General features: G+C 45.3%; 1 protein-coding gene across 1 annotated transcript in view; it reads right to left on the bottom strand.

Annotated features, from left to right (window-relative positions):
• KHDRBS3 (KH RNA binding domain containing, signal transduction associated 3) overlaps window positions 1-21507 on the bottom strand; it is a 158814-nt gene that overhangs the window by 83573 nt on the left and 53734 nt on the right. Inside the window, exons 2-3 of the mRNA XM_047783200.1 lie at window positions 19071-19189; window positions 210-326 (exon numbers count right to left, since the gene is read on the bottom strand). Coding sequence (XP_047639156.1) covers window positions 210-326; window positions 19071-19189 — 236 coding nt within the window. The remainder of the gene's footprint in view (window positions 1-209; window positions 327-19070; window positions 19190-21507) is intronic.

Raw genomic sequence — 21507 nt, forward strand, 5'->3', positions numbered from 1 at the left:
TAAGACACTACATATTCTGAAACTGGCCAGAATGATTCGATTTTCTAACTAGTATCACAAATCTATCACCATATAGAGCATTTTCACATAATTTCATTTGAGCTCCTAGTTAGCTTTTGTGTAATGTGTATAAGCACAATGGATGATCTAGAAGTACATTATACAACTTGACTAAAAAACTAGCCATTGTTTATAATAACAAGTAATACCTTTGCCTTGTCTCTCATGGAGCCTTTTCCAAGGATGGACATTTTTGTCAAAGTTTCTTCTTGTAAACGCTTCAGAGAATTGCCACGTGGCCCCAAAAGTTTTCCCACAAAGTTGAACTAGGAAAAGAAAAAAAACGAAACATTCATATCTGAAGAAAATATTATATCTCTTGAATTTTAGGGAACACTGCAGTATGCTACACAGCACTGATTAATGACAAATATTGAAGTTCCTGCCACATGCACCACCATATAATGCTTCCCACAAACCACATAAAACAGGGCTAAAAATATAAAATCTCTAAAGGAGTCAATCCATTTCTTTCTACCAAGTCACTTCGAGGATGGCTGTATTTTACAAATTGCAAATGAAGTTAATTCCCAGCATTCCTTAGTTGCCATCTTGACAATTTCAACACACATTCCGAATCAACCAGGAACAGCGCTGGGCTTGGGATGTCAGTGAGGAAAGACGACACAGGTGTCCCGTGACGGGCACTAAACTGGTCACCATGGACCAGCTGGGTTCTTCCAGCTGGTCGGCACTTAAGCCTTGGCTAGTCAACCAATGACTGTACTGGCCTGTAAGGGTTCTACGGCTCCAGGGGCCGACAAAAGCTTTATGACAAAAGCCACCCACCCCTTCGACGATAACCAGCCAAGGGAATGTGGACAACTTATTTAGCCTAGATGCTAGGGTTCTTTAGTTAACAAGCAGAGAAGTGAATTAATTACAGGTACGACGGAATCTGAGCACAGACCGCCATGGTTTTAAAACCTGGCTTTTCCGTGTTCCTGCTGAGTGACCCTGGGCTCGAGGTCGCTGAGCAGACCTTGGTTTCTTCGTCTGTAAAACAGGAAGGAGGAACGGCGGGACCCACCTCCGCAGGGCTATGCTGAGGATTACAGGGCTCCAGAGAACAATGCTTTCACACAACAGACAATGGATACATGCTGAACGAAATAATTACTGTTCGGAACTTCACACGACTTTTAAAACCCCCTTACTGTAACTATGAATTCTTCTTGCTTCCAAACACAAAGTCAGCCCTATTTACCAAGAGGGAATCTGTTCCCTTTGGCAAAATTCTTGATTACAAGCTCATGTAGTCGCTGCTCTGAGATCAGCCACCTTCCAGGAGCTTTGCCACTGCTGTGCTGTTTATTAGAGAAAATTGTTCCTGATGTCTCTTACTATGGTGAGTGAAGTAATTTTTCTGAAATGTGGTATTTTTCCTTGCCCACTTTTAATATCAATGGTTTTCAACAAAAACAAAATGATCTATTTTTAACCTTTACATGTAATTATTTTTTTAATTTTAGTTAAATTATTTAAAAAAATATAGAAGTGATACAGAGGTTAAAATATATAAGGTGGGGGGAAGAATCGATGTCTCAGTCCACCCGACCTCATTCCTGTTCCCCATTTTCTCTGCTTTATCTTTCTGGAAATTCTTTTATCTGGAGGTTAGGCCTCCTGAGTGGATCTCTAAGTTTCTCTCTGATTTTTCCTCTCTTTGCCTTTCATCTTTTCTCTCTGTTTTACTTTCTGGGAGGTTTTATTTACATCTCCTATGTAGCTATTGATTCTTTCATTTTGCTATCAAATGTTTAACTACTAACAGCATTTTCGTATATGTGCTCTTTCTTTAAGGCATTTAAAAATACTGGATGGAAGTGACACAAGTCCTTATCTTTCGGAGGATGCTAATGGCAGTGGCTCCGCGACCCTCATGCCTTGGAGCTTCCAGGGTCTGCCTCTGCCAACAGATCCCCGCATCCTGCCAAGTTTTCATGATTTTTGTTTCCTGCTACATTGTGGGCTTCCCTCTGCTATTTGTTTTTAAACATTTTTTAATTGAAGCTCAAAACTGCTAATTGGACGTTCTGCTTTCATACATGCGATCTGACAATGGGACCGGACAATTCACGATAATACGACAGCCCAGTTTTTTCACCCAAAGCTGCTCAAGTGTCAGCGTCTGTATTTCTTTTCTCTTGTGTGAGGCACCTCCCTGAACAGGAATTCCCCAATTTGCTCGGAGGAGGTCTAAGCCTGGCTGGCGGCACACCAAGAATGCCACCATTAAGCACACGTTCCCCTATTTAAGGGAAATAATTCCACTTTCAATGCGGCATCTCACCGTGGTCCTCAGTGGTATGTATCTACCTGGGTCTGAGAGCCCAACGCTGCTCTTAGTCAAACTCTGCAGGTGCAGGCTGTCCGCTGTAGTTCAGAAGCGCAGCCGGCTGGTGTTCTCGGCTGGGAAGTGCATCCAGTGGTCTAACCACTTGTGCACACTCCCGTCTTCTCTAGGGTCTCCCAACAAAGAAGCATGTTTCTGCTGGACTCTTCCTGCCCCGCAAGCTCAGGCTTCTATCTTCTCTGGTCTCCTAATTGATTCACTTATTTTGCAGCCACCAAATTTTACAAGCATTGTTTGTCAACTGTTGTCTCCCACTCCCATTCCTGTCTTCATAGATCTGTGCCTTTTTAACTGATTTATATCCATTTTAGCAGATTTCAGAGAGAGCATAAAATCTACCACATTAACATGTTCCAATAGCCAAATTTATATCACATCTGCAATAGTAAAATATTTCCCGATTAACAAAAAGAGACCTTAGAAAGCATCCAGTCCAAACATCTAATTTTATGCAGAGGAAAATGAAGTCCACAGAATGATATGATTTACTCAAAGTTACGTGATGAAACAAAACATGAGGTTCTGTAAGAAGAAAACACATTTTTATACGCCATCGGCTTCCTCGCCCATCTAACATCTCCTAGTCTTCTGCTCACAAATGGAGCTGTCAGGGGCGCTTCTACTCCCTTCCCTGTCTGTCACACACTGTGCCTGAGCTGCACGGCCCTGGTCACCTTACCCTGGGGCTCAGCCTCCTCACCCCAGCGCAGGGATCAGGGTGCCCCAAAGTAAGTAAGAAATATGAATTAAATAAGAAAATGCACAAAAATCACCTCGCAGAGCCACGAGCAGACTGTGCACACTTTGTGCCAAATTAGTAAGTAAGGTGATGGATTTAACCACCGTGAACATATACAACTGTGTGTGAACAACTCTCACTTTGTACACCCTCAAGGCTGCCACCAAGGAGCTGCCACGCTGCCACGACAGGGCCATGCCAGGCCACCTGGGGTGGTCGAGGGCTGAGCACTGCCTGGAGGTCAGGGAGCCTGAGGTGAGTCCTCACAGCTGAGTTACGACAACGGCAGTGCCCTGGTTACCTGCCTGGGTTCTCCACGCAGATGGCATCACATCCCTGGGAGGCATTTGGAAATAGTTACTGGGTGTGTTAGGTCATATGATGGTGGGTCACGACTGGCATTAATGGCCAAAGGCCTAGAGCCCTGCATCAGCATGGACGGGGCCGCCCTGCGCAGTGAGGAGGGGCTTAGGTCAGAGTTCACCCTATCACAGCATAGCTGCCCCTTTCCCGGGGCTTCCAGAAATCTTTGCAAATAAGTAAAGTCTGTCCTTCCTGAAGTCAGGATTTGTTTTCTATTGGATAACTGTTCTGGCATGATAGACAGTAAGAAGCTAATATACTTTAGTCTTCGTTTTTATTAATGATTTCATTTGGGCACAGATTTGAACAGAAGGTAAAAGTATTAGTTCCAAGACCAATGAGTATACAACAAATATCTTATTATAAATGTTACAATTGTTGGAGTTCCCATCACGGCTCGGGAGTTAATGAATCTGACTAGGAACCATGGGGTTGTGGGTTTGATCCCTGGCCTCGCTCAGTGGGTTAAGGATCCAGTGTTGCCGTGAGCTGTGATATAGGTTGCAGACTAGGCTCGGATCCCATGTTGCTGTGGCTCTGGCGTAGGCCGGTGGCTACAGCTCCGATTAGACCCCTAGCCTGGGAACCTCTATTTGCCACAGGTGCAGCCCTAAAAAGACAAAAAGTCAAAAAGAAAAAAAAAAAAAACAACCACATTACAATCGTAAGTAGGAAACTGTTCAAATGATCATGAAGATGGTAAACCAACACACAGTCAGTACATTTGCATTTTATTGCACAACACATAAGATGCAATAATTGTGCTCTTTGCCGAGGAAGAACTAGCTTTAATTGATCTAAACTATATTTGTGACATGACACTGTTCCGTGGGGAACAATTACAGTTGAGCTGTCATTTCATAAACAACTAGGAGCATGTCACTGTCTCCATTAAAAGGTTTCCCTTAATTGGGTGCTCACCAAAAGGTGATTAGTCTAACAAAGGGACACTTTATTGACCTCTAACTCAACAGGAAACCTGAACTTGCAATCTCTGCCAACGTAGTGTCACATACGTTATCCTGCCACAGCGCCTCGGCCTGGCAAATGGCACTACTGTCCACGCAGCACCTTAGGCCAGAAACCTGACATTCCTTCCACAGGCTTCTTGTAGTCACTGCTCCAACACCTGTGCAGAGAGGCAGTTAACCAATGTTCAATAATCTAATTAGTTAAAGTTAACACTTGTACCTCCTAAGTCTCTCTTATACCTGCCTATTTTTCTGTAGTCCCCCACAACGGCCCTAGTCCGGGCCACCTCACTGCTCACCGCACCCGTGGAGTTCTACCTTGGTATCCACTTCCAGCCCTTCCATCAGCAGACAGGTCTTAACACGAAGGCAGCTTTGTGATGTCTGTTTACCACAGGGCTGTCCTGCTTCCCCTCAAGTCCACATGTGCTGGAACCGTGGTGCCCGGCCCTCTCCGGCGCAGCTCCTGCCACCTCCCCAGCCTCACACTCTCCTCTTGTGATTTCAGCCAGACTCCTTGCAGCTTCTCTAAATGACCTTTTTCCAAGAATCACCCATTTCAGCTCAGATGCAGAGCCGTAAAGAACGCCACCCTCACCCTTAAAACTAGAAGGCAACTGAACAGAATACAAACTAATGCTCAAGTGCCACGGCAGACACTACCACACATCAGGGAAACAAGACTCACGCATCTGCTCATCTGGACGGGGACAAGCATGAGAGCAGGAACCCCAACAGCCCCAGAATTCGGAGAGCTGACACCTTCTCAAAAGGTTTTCTTCTGCAGAAATCCAACACCCACCTCCCACCCCCCACCCCCAGGCTCCAAGTGCTCACGGCGGAGACTGGGAAGAATCCTGAGACTGCAGGCAGCCTCTGCTGAGATCTGCCGAGCCAGACCCCCCTCCTTCTCCCCAACAATGGCTTTAATCTGCAGGAGGAAGGGCAACCAAACCACTTCCCCTGACTTTTTAAAACACTGACAAAATCAACAGATCGGTGTCAAGCCCCCAGGAAACGTGATTATGGCTGCAACACTGGTGAGGTGCCAATGTGTTCTAGGTATTGGGGGGAGAAACAGGAAGAGGCAATGGCTCTGAGTCCCACCTGCTCCCAGAGAGCCAGGTGACGAACCAGACGAACAGATGTGCAGATGCCAGGTTGCTTAGTGACCACCAAGAACCTACGAAGGTGGATTGAAGGCGCCTACAGAGTGCATGGGCATTCTCGGAGAGTGAGCAAGGTCAGGCTAGGCTGGCCTGTGATGGTCAAGGCTCTGGGGGCAGAGACCTTCCTGCCATGTGATTAGCAAGTGCAGAAGCCCCAGACACTAAGGAACTTCCTGAAACCAGAAGGTGGCCAGCCTGATGGAGCAGAGCGACTGGGCGGGGAGGTCAGAGGCAGACTTGCCCACCTGGGCCAAGAGCTCGGATTTAGTCTTCAGATGAAAGCGTAGTGTCAGTCCGGGCAGTTTCAGTGTTTCTTTGTACAGACAAAGGCACCCTACAAAGTGCATGCACGGCCGGTCCCTTCCTCAGCTCACCTGCCAGGCCCGGCTGCTCCCCGGGCGCCCCAAGCCCTCGGCTCCCGCCCTCTCTCCTCCGGCTTTCTCCTGCCCCACTCCCCAAACTAGGCTTTAGGACACCTCCTTCCAGGTTGGTTCCTGAGAACAGGAAACGCGTTTTCCTCAAGCTGACGTCTTCTCCGCATCTACATCCTGGACTTCACGCTTAATACGCGCGGTAATACTCAGAGAAAGACTGCACTGCATCCACAAAGGCAAAAGAACAGGTTCATGAATTCTGGGTCCAGGAACCCAGTATCCTGCCTATTGCTGCTTTATTCTGAGAAAACCACAGCCGGTCAGCAGGAACATAAAATATAAAACACTCTTTGGCAAAAGAAGAAAGGAGTTTCAAAATTTAAGTCAATGGTAGAGCCTCTCAATGGTAGAGCCTCCCCCTACCCAATACTGGGCAACATGCCCCAAAGCACTACGGTGTCTTTCCGGACTGTAACGTCAACTGTTTAATGCTCCTTCTGCACCAGTCATTTTTCTTAAATGTACTTTACTATCTCACAGACGAAACAGTCTGGGCTAAATCTCACACACACTGAGATAGTTCCCTTTGGTCCATTACAGTGCCTTCTCCCTCTCATCATCCTGCTACTTGAACCTAAAACCCCAGCTTGCTGCCAACAAATGCATTTTCTGCATCATTCCCCACAGTGTACCTGCCTTGACAATCTGAAAATCAGGCGCTGAATAAGTCATGCTTTAGTGCCACCTCGGTCACCTACTGCCGCCTAACAAACAAATCCAAAACTTAATGGCCTTGAACAACCACCACTTCGTTTGCTTACAGTTCAGCAATGTCAACAACGGGCGGAGTTCCACGTGGCAACAGCCAGATCAACTGGGGCTGGAGGAACCACTTCCAAGATGGCTCATTCCACGTCTCTTAAGCTGGTGGTGGCCGTGGATTAAGGACCTCAATTCTCATTGGTTGATTTCCCTCCATCTGGGCATCCAGAGCTTCCACTTCCCCATGTGACATCAGAGTGGTAGGGCCATGGCATGGCACATGGCTTCCAGGATCAGGAAAGCAGAAGCCGTCAGGCCTGGCAACTCACGTCTTATCCATCAAAGGGGGCTGCGGGTCAGGACAGATGCTAGGGCAGGGCACTATACAGGGCGTGGGTGCAGGGAGTGGCCACTGGGGGGCAGAGTGCAGCCAAATGCACCTGCATAGCCTCGAACATCAGTTTTTTCTAGGGCTGGTAACCACCTGCCTACCTTCCTTTCCTGAAGAGGGGGTGGGGGTGGGGGTCCTTCTGAGGGCAGAGACCTACTCCCCCATGTACCTCAACCACAGCTGGACCAGCGCAGGCTTCTAGCTGGCAAGCAGCACTTCGTCCACAAAAAGTGAATGATGAGTGCCAGCCAGAAGCAATGTCCAAATACACCAATCACCGCCCAAGAGTTAAAACAAAACCAACCTAAAATACACCACACAGGCAGCGTGGAAGGAAGTATATTTCTGGTATGTGGGTCCTAACGGCCCAACAAGGCCCTTGTAATTGAGTCCTATAAAATCTAAATGTTTATTTAAAATGATTAAAAAGACACCTGAGAAAGACTGTAAAATAAAGGGATACTGTAACAGATAAACAATTTCTTTCTATAGAGGGAGGTCTGAAAGAGGATGCGAGAAACTAGAGAGGATATAAAGAAATTTTTAAAATTTGTAAAATGAGGACCCTCTCTCAGTTTAACTGTAGAGCTAATAAAACGTGAGAAAGGAAGGAGGCAAGAGGGCAGCAGGGCCACTCACCACAGGTTATGCCGAGTGCTCCAGATCATCAGTTAGGCAGCCGAGAAGTGTATCCCCACCCCCGGCCCTTCTCTCTCCCTCTCTCTCTCTCACACACACACACACACACGCACGCACACTATAAAGACATATAAATATGTGTGCATTGGTATATTTATGCCTACATTTATTTATTTTAAAATGTATACCTGCTCTATCACTGGTTAGTATTTCAGGACTTACTTAGGTCAAGAGATTCATTATCGATGATACTAGATATAGAAAAACGGTCCTAATTTGAGAAGGTTATGCTTCTCACACCCACTGGACCGCAGCTGCTCTTCCCCGATAAGGTGCTGAGCTTGTGCTGGGCGCTGGATGCAGGGCGGAGCAGCTCTGTATTTTCTCACTCAATTCCATCTCCTCTGCAGTGGTCCTGAAGTCACAGTCTCTTTTCCAAAAATCTTTGTCTAGTTAAAGGTAAGTTAAACTAAAACTGGGAAATGCAATACAAGAATCCATAACCAGGTACACAAAGAGCAATATGCCCCAACTCCTGAAAGCAAATGAATAATTAAAACTTGGTGGAGATGGGTGTTCCTGTTGTGGCTCAGCAGGAACGAATCCATTGTCGTGAGCTGTGGTGTAGGTCACAGATGCGGCTCAGATCTAGCGTTGCTGTGGCTGTGATGTAGGCTGGCAGCTGCAGCTCCAATTCAACCCTTCAACCCCTAGCCTTGGAACTTTCATATGTCACAGGTGTCACAGCCCTAAAAGGACCAAAAAACAAACAAACAAAAAAACACAACTTGGTGGAGAATTCCCTCTTCCCCTCCCGGACCCTGTCTCAGTGCACACGCTGTCTGGCACGCATACAAGCTAGGTCATGATACCAGCACTAACTTGGTACTAAATATTAATAAAATTTAACTTCTTGAATAAGGGCATGGGCTCTGGAGCCAGATTTCTGGGTTTCAAATGCCTGTTGCTTACTGTGTAACATTTAGCAAGTTACTTAACTTCTCTGTTCCTTAGTTCCTCCTACGTGACCAGGAGATAACCATGCCCTCCTCCTAAAACTGTAAAGATTAACACATGTAAAGTTCATGCATGTGAGGTGCACAGAACAGTGCCTGATGCACGGAAAACCACGAGCTACACACATGCATTAAAACGGAAGTGCTAGCGTGTCCTTCCAGCGCCCAGATATAAAGCTGGGCACAACATCCTTCTTTGGAAAACATCACCCCACATTTGCCTTCCAGAGCTCACTGAGGAGAAAGAATTAAACTGCCAAGGAAGACGTTTGGTTTATCGCCTCCACACTCATCTAGCTCCTGCCCAACTGCAAGGATGGAAAGAAAAGAAATGAGGCTTGTGTTACCAATCCCTTCTGGAAAGGGAGGACCAGGTCACCACTTTCATTGGCTCTAGGGGTCATTTTAGGTTCCAGCAATTTAATCACTAACACAATGACTGATAAATTCACCTTTTAGTTGTTATTCACAATGCTGACCTCATCTGAATTAAGCCAATGCCATAGACACTAAGCAGTATAAACTTACAGCAGACTTGGGACTGTGGCACTGCTGTGAAATGGAGCAGCCTCCTCGGTAACAAAACACTGTTTCTTGGGAGAGTTAGTAACTGAGTTAAGCTTCAGATTACCGACAGTAATTTTCATGATGCTGATAATTACCTCTAAAAATAACAATCACTTTTACATGGGAAGTTGAATTTCTTGGGAATAAAAGTCATTCCAATTTGTGTTTAAATCAATCATCCCTCAATGTTAAGAGGACTTTAAAAAGGTAAGCTCTTTTATCATGCCAAATACATTCCACTACATGTTCTATTTGTTTATATCTGTCATAAATCTTTGAGGGCTCCCTGCTGGTGCCATAAAAGTCCAGCGCACAAGTCCAGCACTGAAGGCTTTCCTTCCCGCACTGGTCGTCACCATTCCAGTGAAGGCTACAGCCTACTGTTCCCCAGAATTAAAGCACTCTGGCCCAACAGTTACTGTGCCCTCCCCCGATCTCTGCTGGTTAACATCCTGAACTTAAGGACTACATTTAACTCCACCTGTTGTTCTTTTCCAGAAACAACTCTCCCTCACTCTTTTAAATCCTTACAGTGTCATCTACCTCTTCTATGTTAGAAGTATTTAGTAAATACTGGAGTATTTAGTAAATTTTACTATTTCTCCTGTTAGACTGTAAATCCCTTGAGAGTAATTACGATGCATATTTGATTCATTATCTTTCCTGCATAATGATTTTTCAATAAATATTTGTGGAATTAAAGTTTATTTTACCTCCAAATCAATTGGCACTAGTCAACATAATTTTTACTGATTTTCTTTGCTGCAGAAGTTATCGCAACACATTAAAGCTATATAAACACTATTACTTAAATGTATTAACTGGCCAACCACAAATCACTAAGTATTATTGGTAGTGGTTGACATTATTTGGTATTGCTCCATTGACTGCAATTTTAATATAGAATCTACTTCTAACGGGTAAACAGGCCCACTTATTGAGGCATTAGCAACTCTGAAAAATCAATCAAGGATATAAGCAACTTCTTCTTGAAATGATGGGGGCAAAATCACACCCACAGGCACATGCAAATGATACAGCATCTAAAACAATCTACTTTTTATCTCTAGGTGCTCAAGACTGGATTGCTCTTTGCAGGGGGGGGGGCAGATGGGTGGACAACAAAGAAGCAAGGGAGCCCATAGGTGAGCAAGCCTGACACCGCTGATGCAGGGAGTCCGCTGCATGGCTGCGCATGTGGAGAACAGGACGAAGGTCTGAAACTGGATCAAAGGCGATTGCAAAAGACTGGGGGGGCAGGCAATGGTCTCAGTTAAGGAGGGGCAATGGAATGCAGAGATAGATACAGATGAGCGGTAAGTTAGCAGCACAAGTAACCAAATGCATGACTCACGCTATTTCAAGAATGGGGGGTAAAGGAAGGAGAAGTTACGAGACAAAAATGAGGTGCTGGTTTTAGGCATGGCCTTTTGGGTTCACGTGCTGTCTATCATTCCTCAAAGAGGGAACGCAGGGGACGGTTCAGGCAGCTGGAGGTGGCCCGGAGGGTGTGTGTGTGAGAGAGAGAGAGAGAGAGAGAGAGAGAGAGAGAGAAGAGAGGGAGGGAGGGAGGAAACCTCTGGTGTCGCCAAGCTGGTAGCGGCCAGGAGCAGGCCCAGCAAGGAGGCTGACGTCTAAACCTGACTGCCTGCCCCTCTGTACTGACCCAGTATCAGTGTGTGTATCAAGTCCCCCTTGTTTCCTGTACCTATGTGTCAAGGACCTGTTTTGATAAAAGTCATAGTCTGGGCCATCGAATGAATGCGGTCATTTACTCCCCCGTGGTGGGAGGGGGGCGGATCCCAGAAGAGAGGGGTTAAGCTTTGTTCACGTTTCCTGGGCCCAACAGCGCAGTCGTGGGATCTTCAGCCAATCCAACCTGGAGGTCCTCACAGGGCTCAGGGCCAAAATAAGCAGTACAGTAATACGCAGGACATCCAAGCCCATGATCCACTGCTAAGCACTGGAAGTGTTTTACCTTCTGGCTCAGCAACACACTAAAGAGAATCCATCCTCCACCCCACCTCCAAAGCAAGCAGTGATGCAACAAAAGACTCACACAAAACACCACTCGGCGCAGACGTCCCAAGGTACTGCCCTGGGATCGAAGCACACAGACGGCCGAGCCGGCAGTCTTCTAAGCGCAAGGAGGTGGGGGGGGACCACATATAACCAAATTCTGTACATACTCATCTGACTCAATCAACAGTGGTAACGCTAACAGTAAACCCCAAAACATGAGTAAATTCTTTCACCAGCCCCTCAATAAATGTGACATGGGAGTAGCTGTTTTTGAAATCCACTTAACAAATCTAAGCTCAAGTGCTGTTTTCTGGGTCAATAATCAAGTACTTTAAAGAGAATAGGGGGAAAGTTACAGCATGAATTAAGATTTGAAACCCCTTCACAATATATTTTTTTTTTTTTTATCATTTGAGGGCCGCACCCATTCCCAGGCTAGGGATCCAATTAGAGCTGTAGCTGCCGGCCTACACCACAGCCACGGCCACACAGCATCCGAGCTGCGTCTGCGACCTCCACCACAGCTCACGGCAACAGCAGATCTTTAACCCACTGAGCAAGGGCAGGGATCGAACCTGCACCCTTGTGGATGCTAGCTGGGTTGGTTAACCGCTGAGCCAAGATGGGAACTCCCACAATAATTTTTGAATGCTATCATACTCACAAATATCAACTTAACCAACTTTCTAATTCTCATGACCCAAGGGCATGTGTCACAAGACCTCAAAGGCCCAGAAAGGACCTCTGAGAAAAGAACAAAAGTAGCCTCTGAAGACGTGTCCCTCTCACCCCTAGCTACACCCGCACTCTCCTCCAGCCCCCAGGGTAAGACAGGGGTTGTCAAGATGAGGGCGGGGGCTGGCCTGGAAGGGGACTGGCTCACTGGACAATGGCCTTAAGCGCCACTGCATTTTCCTGAAGGTGTGTAATCCAGAGTGGCCTTTCTGCTTCCCCAGGGGGGGTCCAAGGTCTAATGAACACTGGGAAGCCTACTGACCGTGACTTATGATTTCTATGCAATAGGCTTCTACCCAGAAGTAAATTCATGGGTTTTTGAGTTGTCTGCAACTCACTGTAAGGGAAAAATGCAAGCCAGCTTTAAGAAAGAAAGTTTCTTGAGCTTTAATTCAAACTCCATAGGGAACATGTTTTATAAATACTTCTCTCAAAGACCCTTAACCAAAGAGCTTCTGTGAAACAGCAGATATATCAAATTTAAAATATGCATGCAGTAGGAAAAGATTTAATGTACAAATTAAAGATTGAATGTAAAGACAATGTGAGAATTAAATGTAATGTAAATTTAACGTAAGAATTAAAGATTCAATATAAGAATATAAAGTTACTGAAAATAATATGTAAGCATTAGAATGCTTAGAGATTAGAAAATAACCAAATTTTTAAAAATTAATAAATCAACTAATTTAAACCTATAGAATCTAACTAAGGACATGAAATCTTAAAAATCACAGAGTACACAGATATCTCCTAAATGAACACTCTCAGGCACATTTTCCCCCTAAAACAGAAATGCTTTTTTTCCTAATTATAAAAGTGACACCAAGTTATTATTACAACATTAAAGTACAGAAACATCTGAAGTAGAAAAGAGCATGTAATCCTACCCTCCAGAAAATTCTTGCTATTAAGCTTCAAGTTAATTGTTTGTTTTTAGTAAAAGTTCAACTAGGCTCTTACCTGTTCCATATGTTGCCTTTCCTTTTCTAATTTAACAATATAGACAATTTTACTGCAGTGGTAGAGCATGTATGTTTGGTGTATACAGATATAACTTAACTTCATATTACAACTCACTTTTTTAAATGGTGCATAAGTCTTCTTTCACTCTTGCATGACTTTGCATGTGCCATTTCCTTCTGAAATGGTTTCCAAAAATTGAACACCTGGAGAAGCCCACCTCGTCTGAAGCAGCGCCAAGGTTACTTCTTATTCCAACGTCACACCTCCACTGAGCAGCTCTACCCACACCTGCTCCCTTATCACAGAGAGCTTAACCCGCTCAGCCAAGTACAATGGCTGGTAGTTCCTCAAATGCCCTCTGTCCTGTGTCCCCTAGTCCTGGCCACCCCCCAAGCCCACCCTGTCTTACTTCTGACGCCTACCCGCCCAGCTCCTTTGGAGCCTTCAAGAAAAGAAGGCTTCTCTGAGTGTCAACAGGATCCCCCAACCCTGACTCACGGTAACACCAGGAAGTTATTCATCTGTGTTCCCCACAAACTGGGAGCTTCTTGTGACAAAAGAACATGGCTTAATCAGTTTTGTTTTCTAGGCACAATTCCTGGCTCAGAGAAGACCCTCAATAAATGTTAGGTATATGAATGGATAGGTGGGTTCAGTGACGAAGGAAACAGTGAATTTAAAAAATCAACGTAAAATCTAAATCGCAAGGCACGGACAGGGGGCTGCAGGGACAGGGCGCCCTGTGCCAGTGTTGACTTGGCACTTAGTTAACTTTGTTTTCTCAAATCATTGTCCAGAACCATGGGTCAGGGTTTCCACAGGAAAACTATGGAGGGCAATGTCTATAGATTAAAGTCTTAAAAAAAAAATCATGAAAGTGTTTACTTTGAGTTTTACGCTTTACAAGCTCGACATATATTCAAGAGAACATATATGTTTCGTGTCTGAATACTACAAGACCCATGTTCAATGCTGTACCATTGAAAAAGTGTTGAAACGGTTCATTAAGAGACATTATTCGATTAATGGAAGTCATTTTATTAGATGGAGTTTCACAAACAGCCTTCTCTTGCCACTGAAGCTGCAGGTGCACAGCCTGCCTCAACGCCACGTCAGGCTGCCCCTGCCACTGCTACTCCAGAGGGGCAGGTGCTGCCAGCTTCCTCCAGCTCAGCCTCATAGCAGACACCAGCATGCGAGCTTTTCCTTAGAACTGACGCGAGTGCTCTATCAGCCTTTCCACAAGGCTGGCTTGAAACGCAGACGCTCAATTTGCTAAGGAGAAATATCCTTTTCAGCATTCTGAAAGCAGACTTCTAAGCAGCCTACTTTAGATAGCATAAGTGCTTGAAATGGACTCTGCGCTCCGAGAGACACAGAAATTGTAATTTGTCCTCCCCCGTTCTCATCAACGCTGACGCTGAAAAACCACACGTGAGGTTTTACTTCACACACTTTACTCATCTGCTGCATTTCATCTTCTTACTCACACACAACAGAGTATTTATGACTGTCCTCAGAGTAAGCACCTACTAGGACCACGAGCCCTCTGAGACAGAGGCCACGTCTGCTCACCTTTCTGCAGGCTGAACAGGTAGGCACACCCAGCAGGCTAAGTCCATTTATGAAAGTTTCCATAAGCCATGCTTTGGTTAGTGATTAGAACGTCTGTAAAATGTTCACAACAGTTTTCTGTTTACTAAAATGTATATCTTCAGTTTTGCAAGTATGGCTAAGTTCCTAACAGGCTGACTACAGGTAACAGTGATAAACTCTCAAACACTGAACAAAATACGAAAAGCAATATATCTAAAGTCTCTGTCGAACAGTCCAACACCAGGAGATTCTGGAAAGGAGCCTGGACTTGGAAGGAGGGAGAGAGAGATGGGTGAAGGGACTGATTTTAGAGCTGAGAACCTGAGTAGCAGAGTCCGAGGCAACCACAGTGCAGAAACGTATGGGAAGAATATACCGACGACAGTCGGACTCGGGAAGCCCCAAATTTTGTGCATAAAAGCAACCAAAATCTCTAGCTGACCCTCGAATCATGTATGCCAGAAATAAATACAAAAGTCAAATTAAGAAAAGAAATGAACTGAGACCTGCACTCTTACCCTGACCCAGAGTCTGCAATCTGAATCCGAAAATATCAACATTCCCCAAAGAACATGACCGAATCCAGTTTCCACAGTGTAACACTCACCATGTCCAGCATACAATACAAAATTATTTAACAAGCAAAATTTTGGAAAAATATGACTCATTATCAAGATAAAGGAGTATCAATTCAAGTCAAACCTAAGATGACTAAGATTTTAGAATTAAAGACTTTAAAGCACCTACTTTGTGCTCAATTACACATCATGATATAATACTTGTTTTAATTGTGCTCAATTACACGTGATAACATAATACTTGGCAATAAACAGGAAATCTTAGGAGAGAAAAAAATGTTTTTAAATATATATATATTTATATATGAATCAAATATAAGTTCTGAAACAGATAATTACAATAATTGATATAAAAGGTTTATCTGATAGGGTTAACAGAAAACAAAGATAACACGGGAAAGTCAATCAGTTTAAGATAGAGCTTAAAAGAGTTTCTGCCGTGGTGCAGTGGGTTAAGAATCCACCCGGCCCAGTGCAGTGGGTTAAAAGGATCCAGTGTGGCCACAGCTGTGGCCTGGATTCAATCCCTGGCCTGGAGACTTCTATGTGCCACAGTGCAGCCATAAAAAATAGTAGTAATAATAAATCTTTTAATTAAAAAAAAAAAAGTAGAAATTATCCAAACTGAAGAAAAGGGAGAAAAAACTAATAACAAAAGTGGAAATCTGAGGATGAAAGTTTGATCCCTGGCCTCACTCAGTGGTGTTGCCACAAGCTGCAGTGCTGGTCACAGATGCGACTTGGATCTGGTGTGGCTGCGGCTCTGGGGTAGGCCGGCAGCTACTGCTCGGATTTGAGACACCTAGCCTAGGAACTTCCATTTGCTGCAGGTGTGGCTACAAAAAGAAAACAAACAAAAAAGTGAACAGAGTCACCAGAAACTTTTCAAAAATATCGAAAGGTTGAAGGTATGTGTAATTAATTTAGTTGTCTTTATATAAAATTATAAGCCAGTATCGCTCATGAGTACAGATGCATCTAAACCAACAATGTATAAACGGATAATACATCATTACCAAGTAGGATTTAACCCAGGAACGCACAATTGTTTTAAATTTAAAATTGGTTTAATTCAGACAAACAGATCAATAAAATTCACTATACAGGGAAAACATCCATGTTCATTTCAACAGACACAGAAAAGGTATTCAACAGAATTCTTAGTCAGGATCAAATCTCTCAGCAATACTAGAGCAGAAGGAAGCTTCCTCTACCCGGTAAAGGACCTCTACCAAAAAGCCCTTCGCTGTTACTATGCTTACCGGTAAGATATTGAATGTTTTACACATTGATTGGGAATAAGAGAAAAATGCCTAATCTCACCACTTGCATTCAAGCAGGATACTGGAGATCCTAGCCAATACAATAATTCAGTCGAAGGAAATACAAGGCATTGAAAACTGGAAAGGAAAAGGTAAACAGTTTGTGCAGATGGCATGACTATGTGCACAGCATATTCTCAGGAATCTATAAAACAACTTCCTAGAGCCGTGAATTTGGCAAGGTAGCAGAAGACAAGGTCAATATGCAAAAGCTTCTATTAGAGGCAAAAACACTGGGAAATAAAATTGTGAATTACTCTTTTTATAAGTGTTCAAAACCATAAAATACTTAGGAGTAAGTTTCACAAAAGACAAGACTTTACCCTAAAAAAAGTATAACGCTCTACTGAGAGAAGTTGAACATCTGAATAAGTGGAAAGACCTAACATGTTCAAGGAAGGGAAGACTTCCTGTCGTGAAGACGTCCAAGCACTCGAAGCTAGCTCATCAACAGTCAACGCAACTGCAAGCACAACCCCCGCAGAACGGTCTGTGAAAGCCAGTAATTCTTAAATGTACACGGAATTGCAAAGGATCTGCATCCAAGTAATCTCGGAAAAGGACAAAGTTGAAGGGGCTACATTAACTAATTTCTTTTTTTTTTGTCTTTTGTCTTTTGTCCTTTTTTAGGGCCACATCCGCGGCATATGGAGGTTCCCAGGCTAGGGGTCCAATCGGAGCTGTAGCTGCTGGCCTACACCACAGCCACAGCAACGCGGGAGCTGAGCCACATCTGTGACCTACACCACAGCTCACGGCAACGCCAGATCCTCAACCCAATGAGCAAGGCCAGGGATCAAACTGGCAACCTCACGGTTCCCAGTCAGATTCGTTAAACACTGAGCCACAACGGAACTCCTAATTTCATGCCTTATTATAAAAAGCTACTGTAATGAAAACAGTGTGGTATTGGCATGAGGATCCATAAACAGACCAATGAAATAAACAGAAAGTATGCAAGCAGACCCTCACTGAACAGAGTCATGCAATTTCCATCAAAGGCACCAACACAATTAGTGGGAGAAAAATGTCTTTCAGCAAACAAATGGTACTGAAAAACCTGGATATCCATATGAAGCAAAAATGAATTTTGACTATCTCATGCCATACACAAAAACTAATTTGAGATGTATCAAAGATATAACATTAAGAGCGATAATGATAAAGCTTTTAAAGGAAACACAGGAGACTGCTTTGTATCTTATAAAAGGACTTTCCGTTGGCAAAGATTTCTTAGTTGACAGAAGGTAAAAGAAAAAAACTGACACACTGATGTCAAAAATTAAAAACTTCTGCTAATCTTCAGACTCTATTAAGAAAATAACAGGTTGGCCACAGACTGAGTCAAATATTCACCAAACACATATCAAGCAAAAGATCTGTAACCAGGATAGATATATATATATATATCGCTCCTACAACTCAATGAGAAGAAGACATACCATCAGAGATAGGCAAAAGATTTAAAAAGAGACTTCAAAACAGAAGATATGAAAACAGCCAGTAAGTGCATAAAAAAGCACACAAAATCATTAATCCTCAAGGAAACGCCAATAATCAGAATGGCTGGAGGGAAGGAGGCCGACAGCACCGAACACCGACGTAAACGTGGAGCAACCACACCCCGCGTGCACTGCTCTGAAACGCCACCAAGACGACGGCAATTTATGATAAAGCCAGGCACACAGCAGCTTCAACTCCAAGTATCTACTAACAGCAAATGAAGACACAAGGTCACAAAATGACCTGTACGAAAATGTTCACAGCAACCTAATTACAATAACCCAAAAGTAAAAACTGCCCAGGCAAATGGATAATACATACATTGTGGTATATTCAGGTAATGGATCACAATCAAAGACATTAACTACTGACATATAATAGTGTGCATAAATCACGTATAAGGACATTCAAAAGAAAGAAAAAAAGCAGAGTAAAGAGACTCTCCATTTAGGCCAAGTCGAAGGTGACTGAGGTTTTAGAGCGAGACTTTAAAGCCCCTATGGTGACTGCACTCAGTGACATCGAGTGACACCTGCCATGATTTTTTCTAAAGTAGTTAGAAAACATTTTGAACATTTATGTGCCAAGCCCTATGCTAAGCATTTAACATGAATAATCTTACTTTAATTCTTAGCAATCCAGCCTCATCTTACAGATGAAGAACCTACAGTAGGAGGCAGTTGAACAGGCTGTCCAAAGTCCAACATATCACTCAGAAGCATCATTCTTAGGACTCTGTAACTCACGCCGAGGTCAAACAGAAAGGACAGAACCACTAAATATGTTTTAAATTAATTTTAAAAGTATGCATGTTGAGGTGGGGGCAGAGTGTTGAGCTAAGGGAAAACATTTTAAGAAAACACCAAACAGAATAGAAATTAAACATCTGCTGCCTTGTGACAAAGTGTAACACACCTGCAGTGCAGACCTCACTGTCTTACCTTAGGGAACTGTTTTACAGGAATTAACACTTTCTGTCCCAGCTTCATGTTCTTATTAATCACCACATCAATGTACTTTTCTTCATCCTTGCTTTCTCCTTTTTGAAACTTCTCTATTTCTGTGGAGGAAAAAAAGATAAGTGTGAAGTGTCTGACTCACACCCCAGAGGCTGGGGGTTCTCCTTAGCTCCATCATGGCAAGACATGGAATACAGAACCTGGGCTTTAGAGGACTACAATTTTTTCAAGTGCTGACATGCGCCCCACCATGTCAACAATTCCTCACCAGCAGAGGGATGGAGGCATACGCCAGGGCTCTACGGGGTCAAATCTCGACCGCCCAAGCTAATGGAGGGAACCACAGACGAGTGAACACACACACAGAAAACATGTCCCTTGGGGCCTTCTGGAATCCTGGGAAAAAGGCTGATCAAACAGCACAGAGCAGCCAACCCTGCGTTGCCAAGCACTGACATCCTATTCACCAACCCTGCCTGGCTCTCCAAGAAATGACTCTTTAAGATGGCCTGAAGAGCCACTTGCTGCAGGTGACCTCCTCAACCCAATCTTCCCTCCTCCCAAGTGACAAGAGCCACTACAAGCTCATGTCTTTGTCAAAGCTCTTTCCTCTACCTGTGATGTTGCTTTGATGATTTCAAGTTCACACACCTCCTTCGAGATTCAACCACATTAACTACTACTTGTGCTGTGCGACTGCCCCCTCTCCTGAACAGGGCAGCAGCAGGCGTGGGAGAGTCGGTCACTCCCACCACCATACAAAGCATTTCATGCACAATCCTATCACCCCAGATGGAAAAAACTGGGGCGCCTCTGTGACAGGCAATGTCTGTGCCCCACACCCCCCCAATTCACAGGCTGGTGCCCTACACCCCACTGTGATGGCATCAGGAGGCAGGGTTTTAGGGCAGCAGTCAGGTCTGAAGCTGGAGCCCGCATGGAAGGGACGGTGCCCTTAGGACCCGTTATGCTCGTCCACCTGCCACGTGAGGACACAGTGAGAGCCAGGGAGCGGGCCTTCCCCCCCTGCCCCCCCCCAGAGGACGCAAGTCAGAAACAGCCACGTGGAACTCCAGGGCTGTCAAGAGTCGATTCCTGCTGTTTAGAAGGCACAGGAGCCATGATATTCTGTCACAAATGGACTGACACTCCCTCGACCACAACATAAATTTCTCTTAGGGAAAATCTGTTCCTTCCTCTAACAAACACCTAATATGAAGCACCTACTATGTGCGAGCTGAGAACTTGGGAGCCACCACGATGCTGTCTCCTCGCATTGTGGCTGCAAGAGGCACGCACACCCGTGCCGAAGCACCGCTGCGTGAACGACCCCACGGACGCGCCGCCCACAGACGGGCCGAAGGCCGCTCGGTTCAAGGAGGGGACCCGAGCGCGGAAGGGACGCGAGACGGCGCCGGCCCGGATTTACTCCTTTTGCTTGCTGAGCTAAGACCACTTAAGACTTCAGTAGGTCTCACGTTCATGACAGAACTCAACCTCCACGCCCCACGGCAAGGGGGCCGGAAAGGCCGCTCTGCTGACCAAGGCAAAGGCGGCATCTGCCCCGGGGAGCCGGTCTCTGGAGACCCTGTGCCGCTGCAGCCCCCCCCACCACGTTTCCGTCCCGTCAGACAGAAAAGCCGATTCTGGCGGCGTCTTAGGGCAAGGGCGGGATGTGTCAAAAGCCGGAGGCAGGGGGCCTGGGGCTTCGGTCGCCGCGAAGGGGCCGGGGGTCTGCACTGCATCACCTCCCACCACTGACTGACCCTCACTCGGCTGGCCGGTGCGCCTCCCGCACGGGCTTCGCTGTGCTCGGAACCGAGCTGACCTCTCTCCCCCGGAGCAAGGGCTTTACACACAGGAATTAAGTCTTCCTTTCCATTTCAGCAAGAGTCAAGGTCATTTTTTTTTCTAACAATGCATGGTAGAAAGTCAGAATACAGGCGAAAAATGTATATTTGGTCTTTGTCCCCAGGTCCCGGCACAAAGCTCCTAAAGCCCTTGGAGTTTCCTGAGTGATAGGAGTGCCTTCCTTTTCTTACTCAGAATAAGCCCCTTTCCGACCACCCCTGAGCCATGCTAATGAGGTGCCTCCAGAAGAAGGGGGTTGGCTGCCAGCAACACCAACCGTGAGATTAGAGGGTGGGTACCTTCAGCAGCTCCCCCCGCCCCCACCCCTGAAGCTGTGTTCAAGCACAAGGGCAGGTCACTTGCGACTGAAACAATCGTGCCCATGTAAGGAGGGCTCTATAAGCCCGAGGACAACGGAGTCTGGGGAGCTTCTGGCTGGAGAAGTCCTCCAAGAGCTGAGGGGGGCGGACCTGGGGAGGGCAGGGAAGCTCGGAGTCCAGTGGGCACCCCCCCATCTCTTCTGCTTGCTCCACCTGGCTGGCCCTCCTGAGTTCTGTCAGTGAGTCAT

The sequence above is a fragment of the Phacochoerus africanus genome, chromosome 6 (assembly GCF_016906955.1).
Source record: "Phacochoerus africanus isolate WHEZ1 chromosome 6, ROS_Pafr_v1, whole genome shotgun sequence".
Taxonomy (NCBI): Eukaryota; Metazoa; Chordata; class Mammalia; order Artiodactyla; family Suidae; genus Phacochoerus; species Phacochoerus africanus.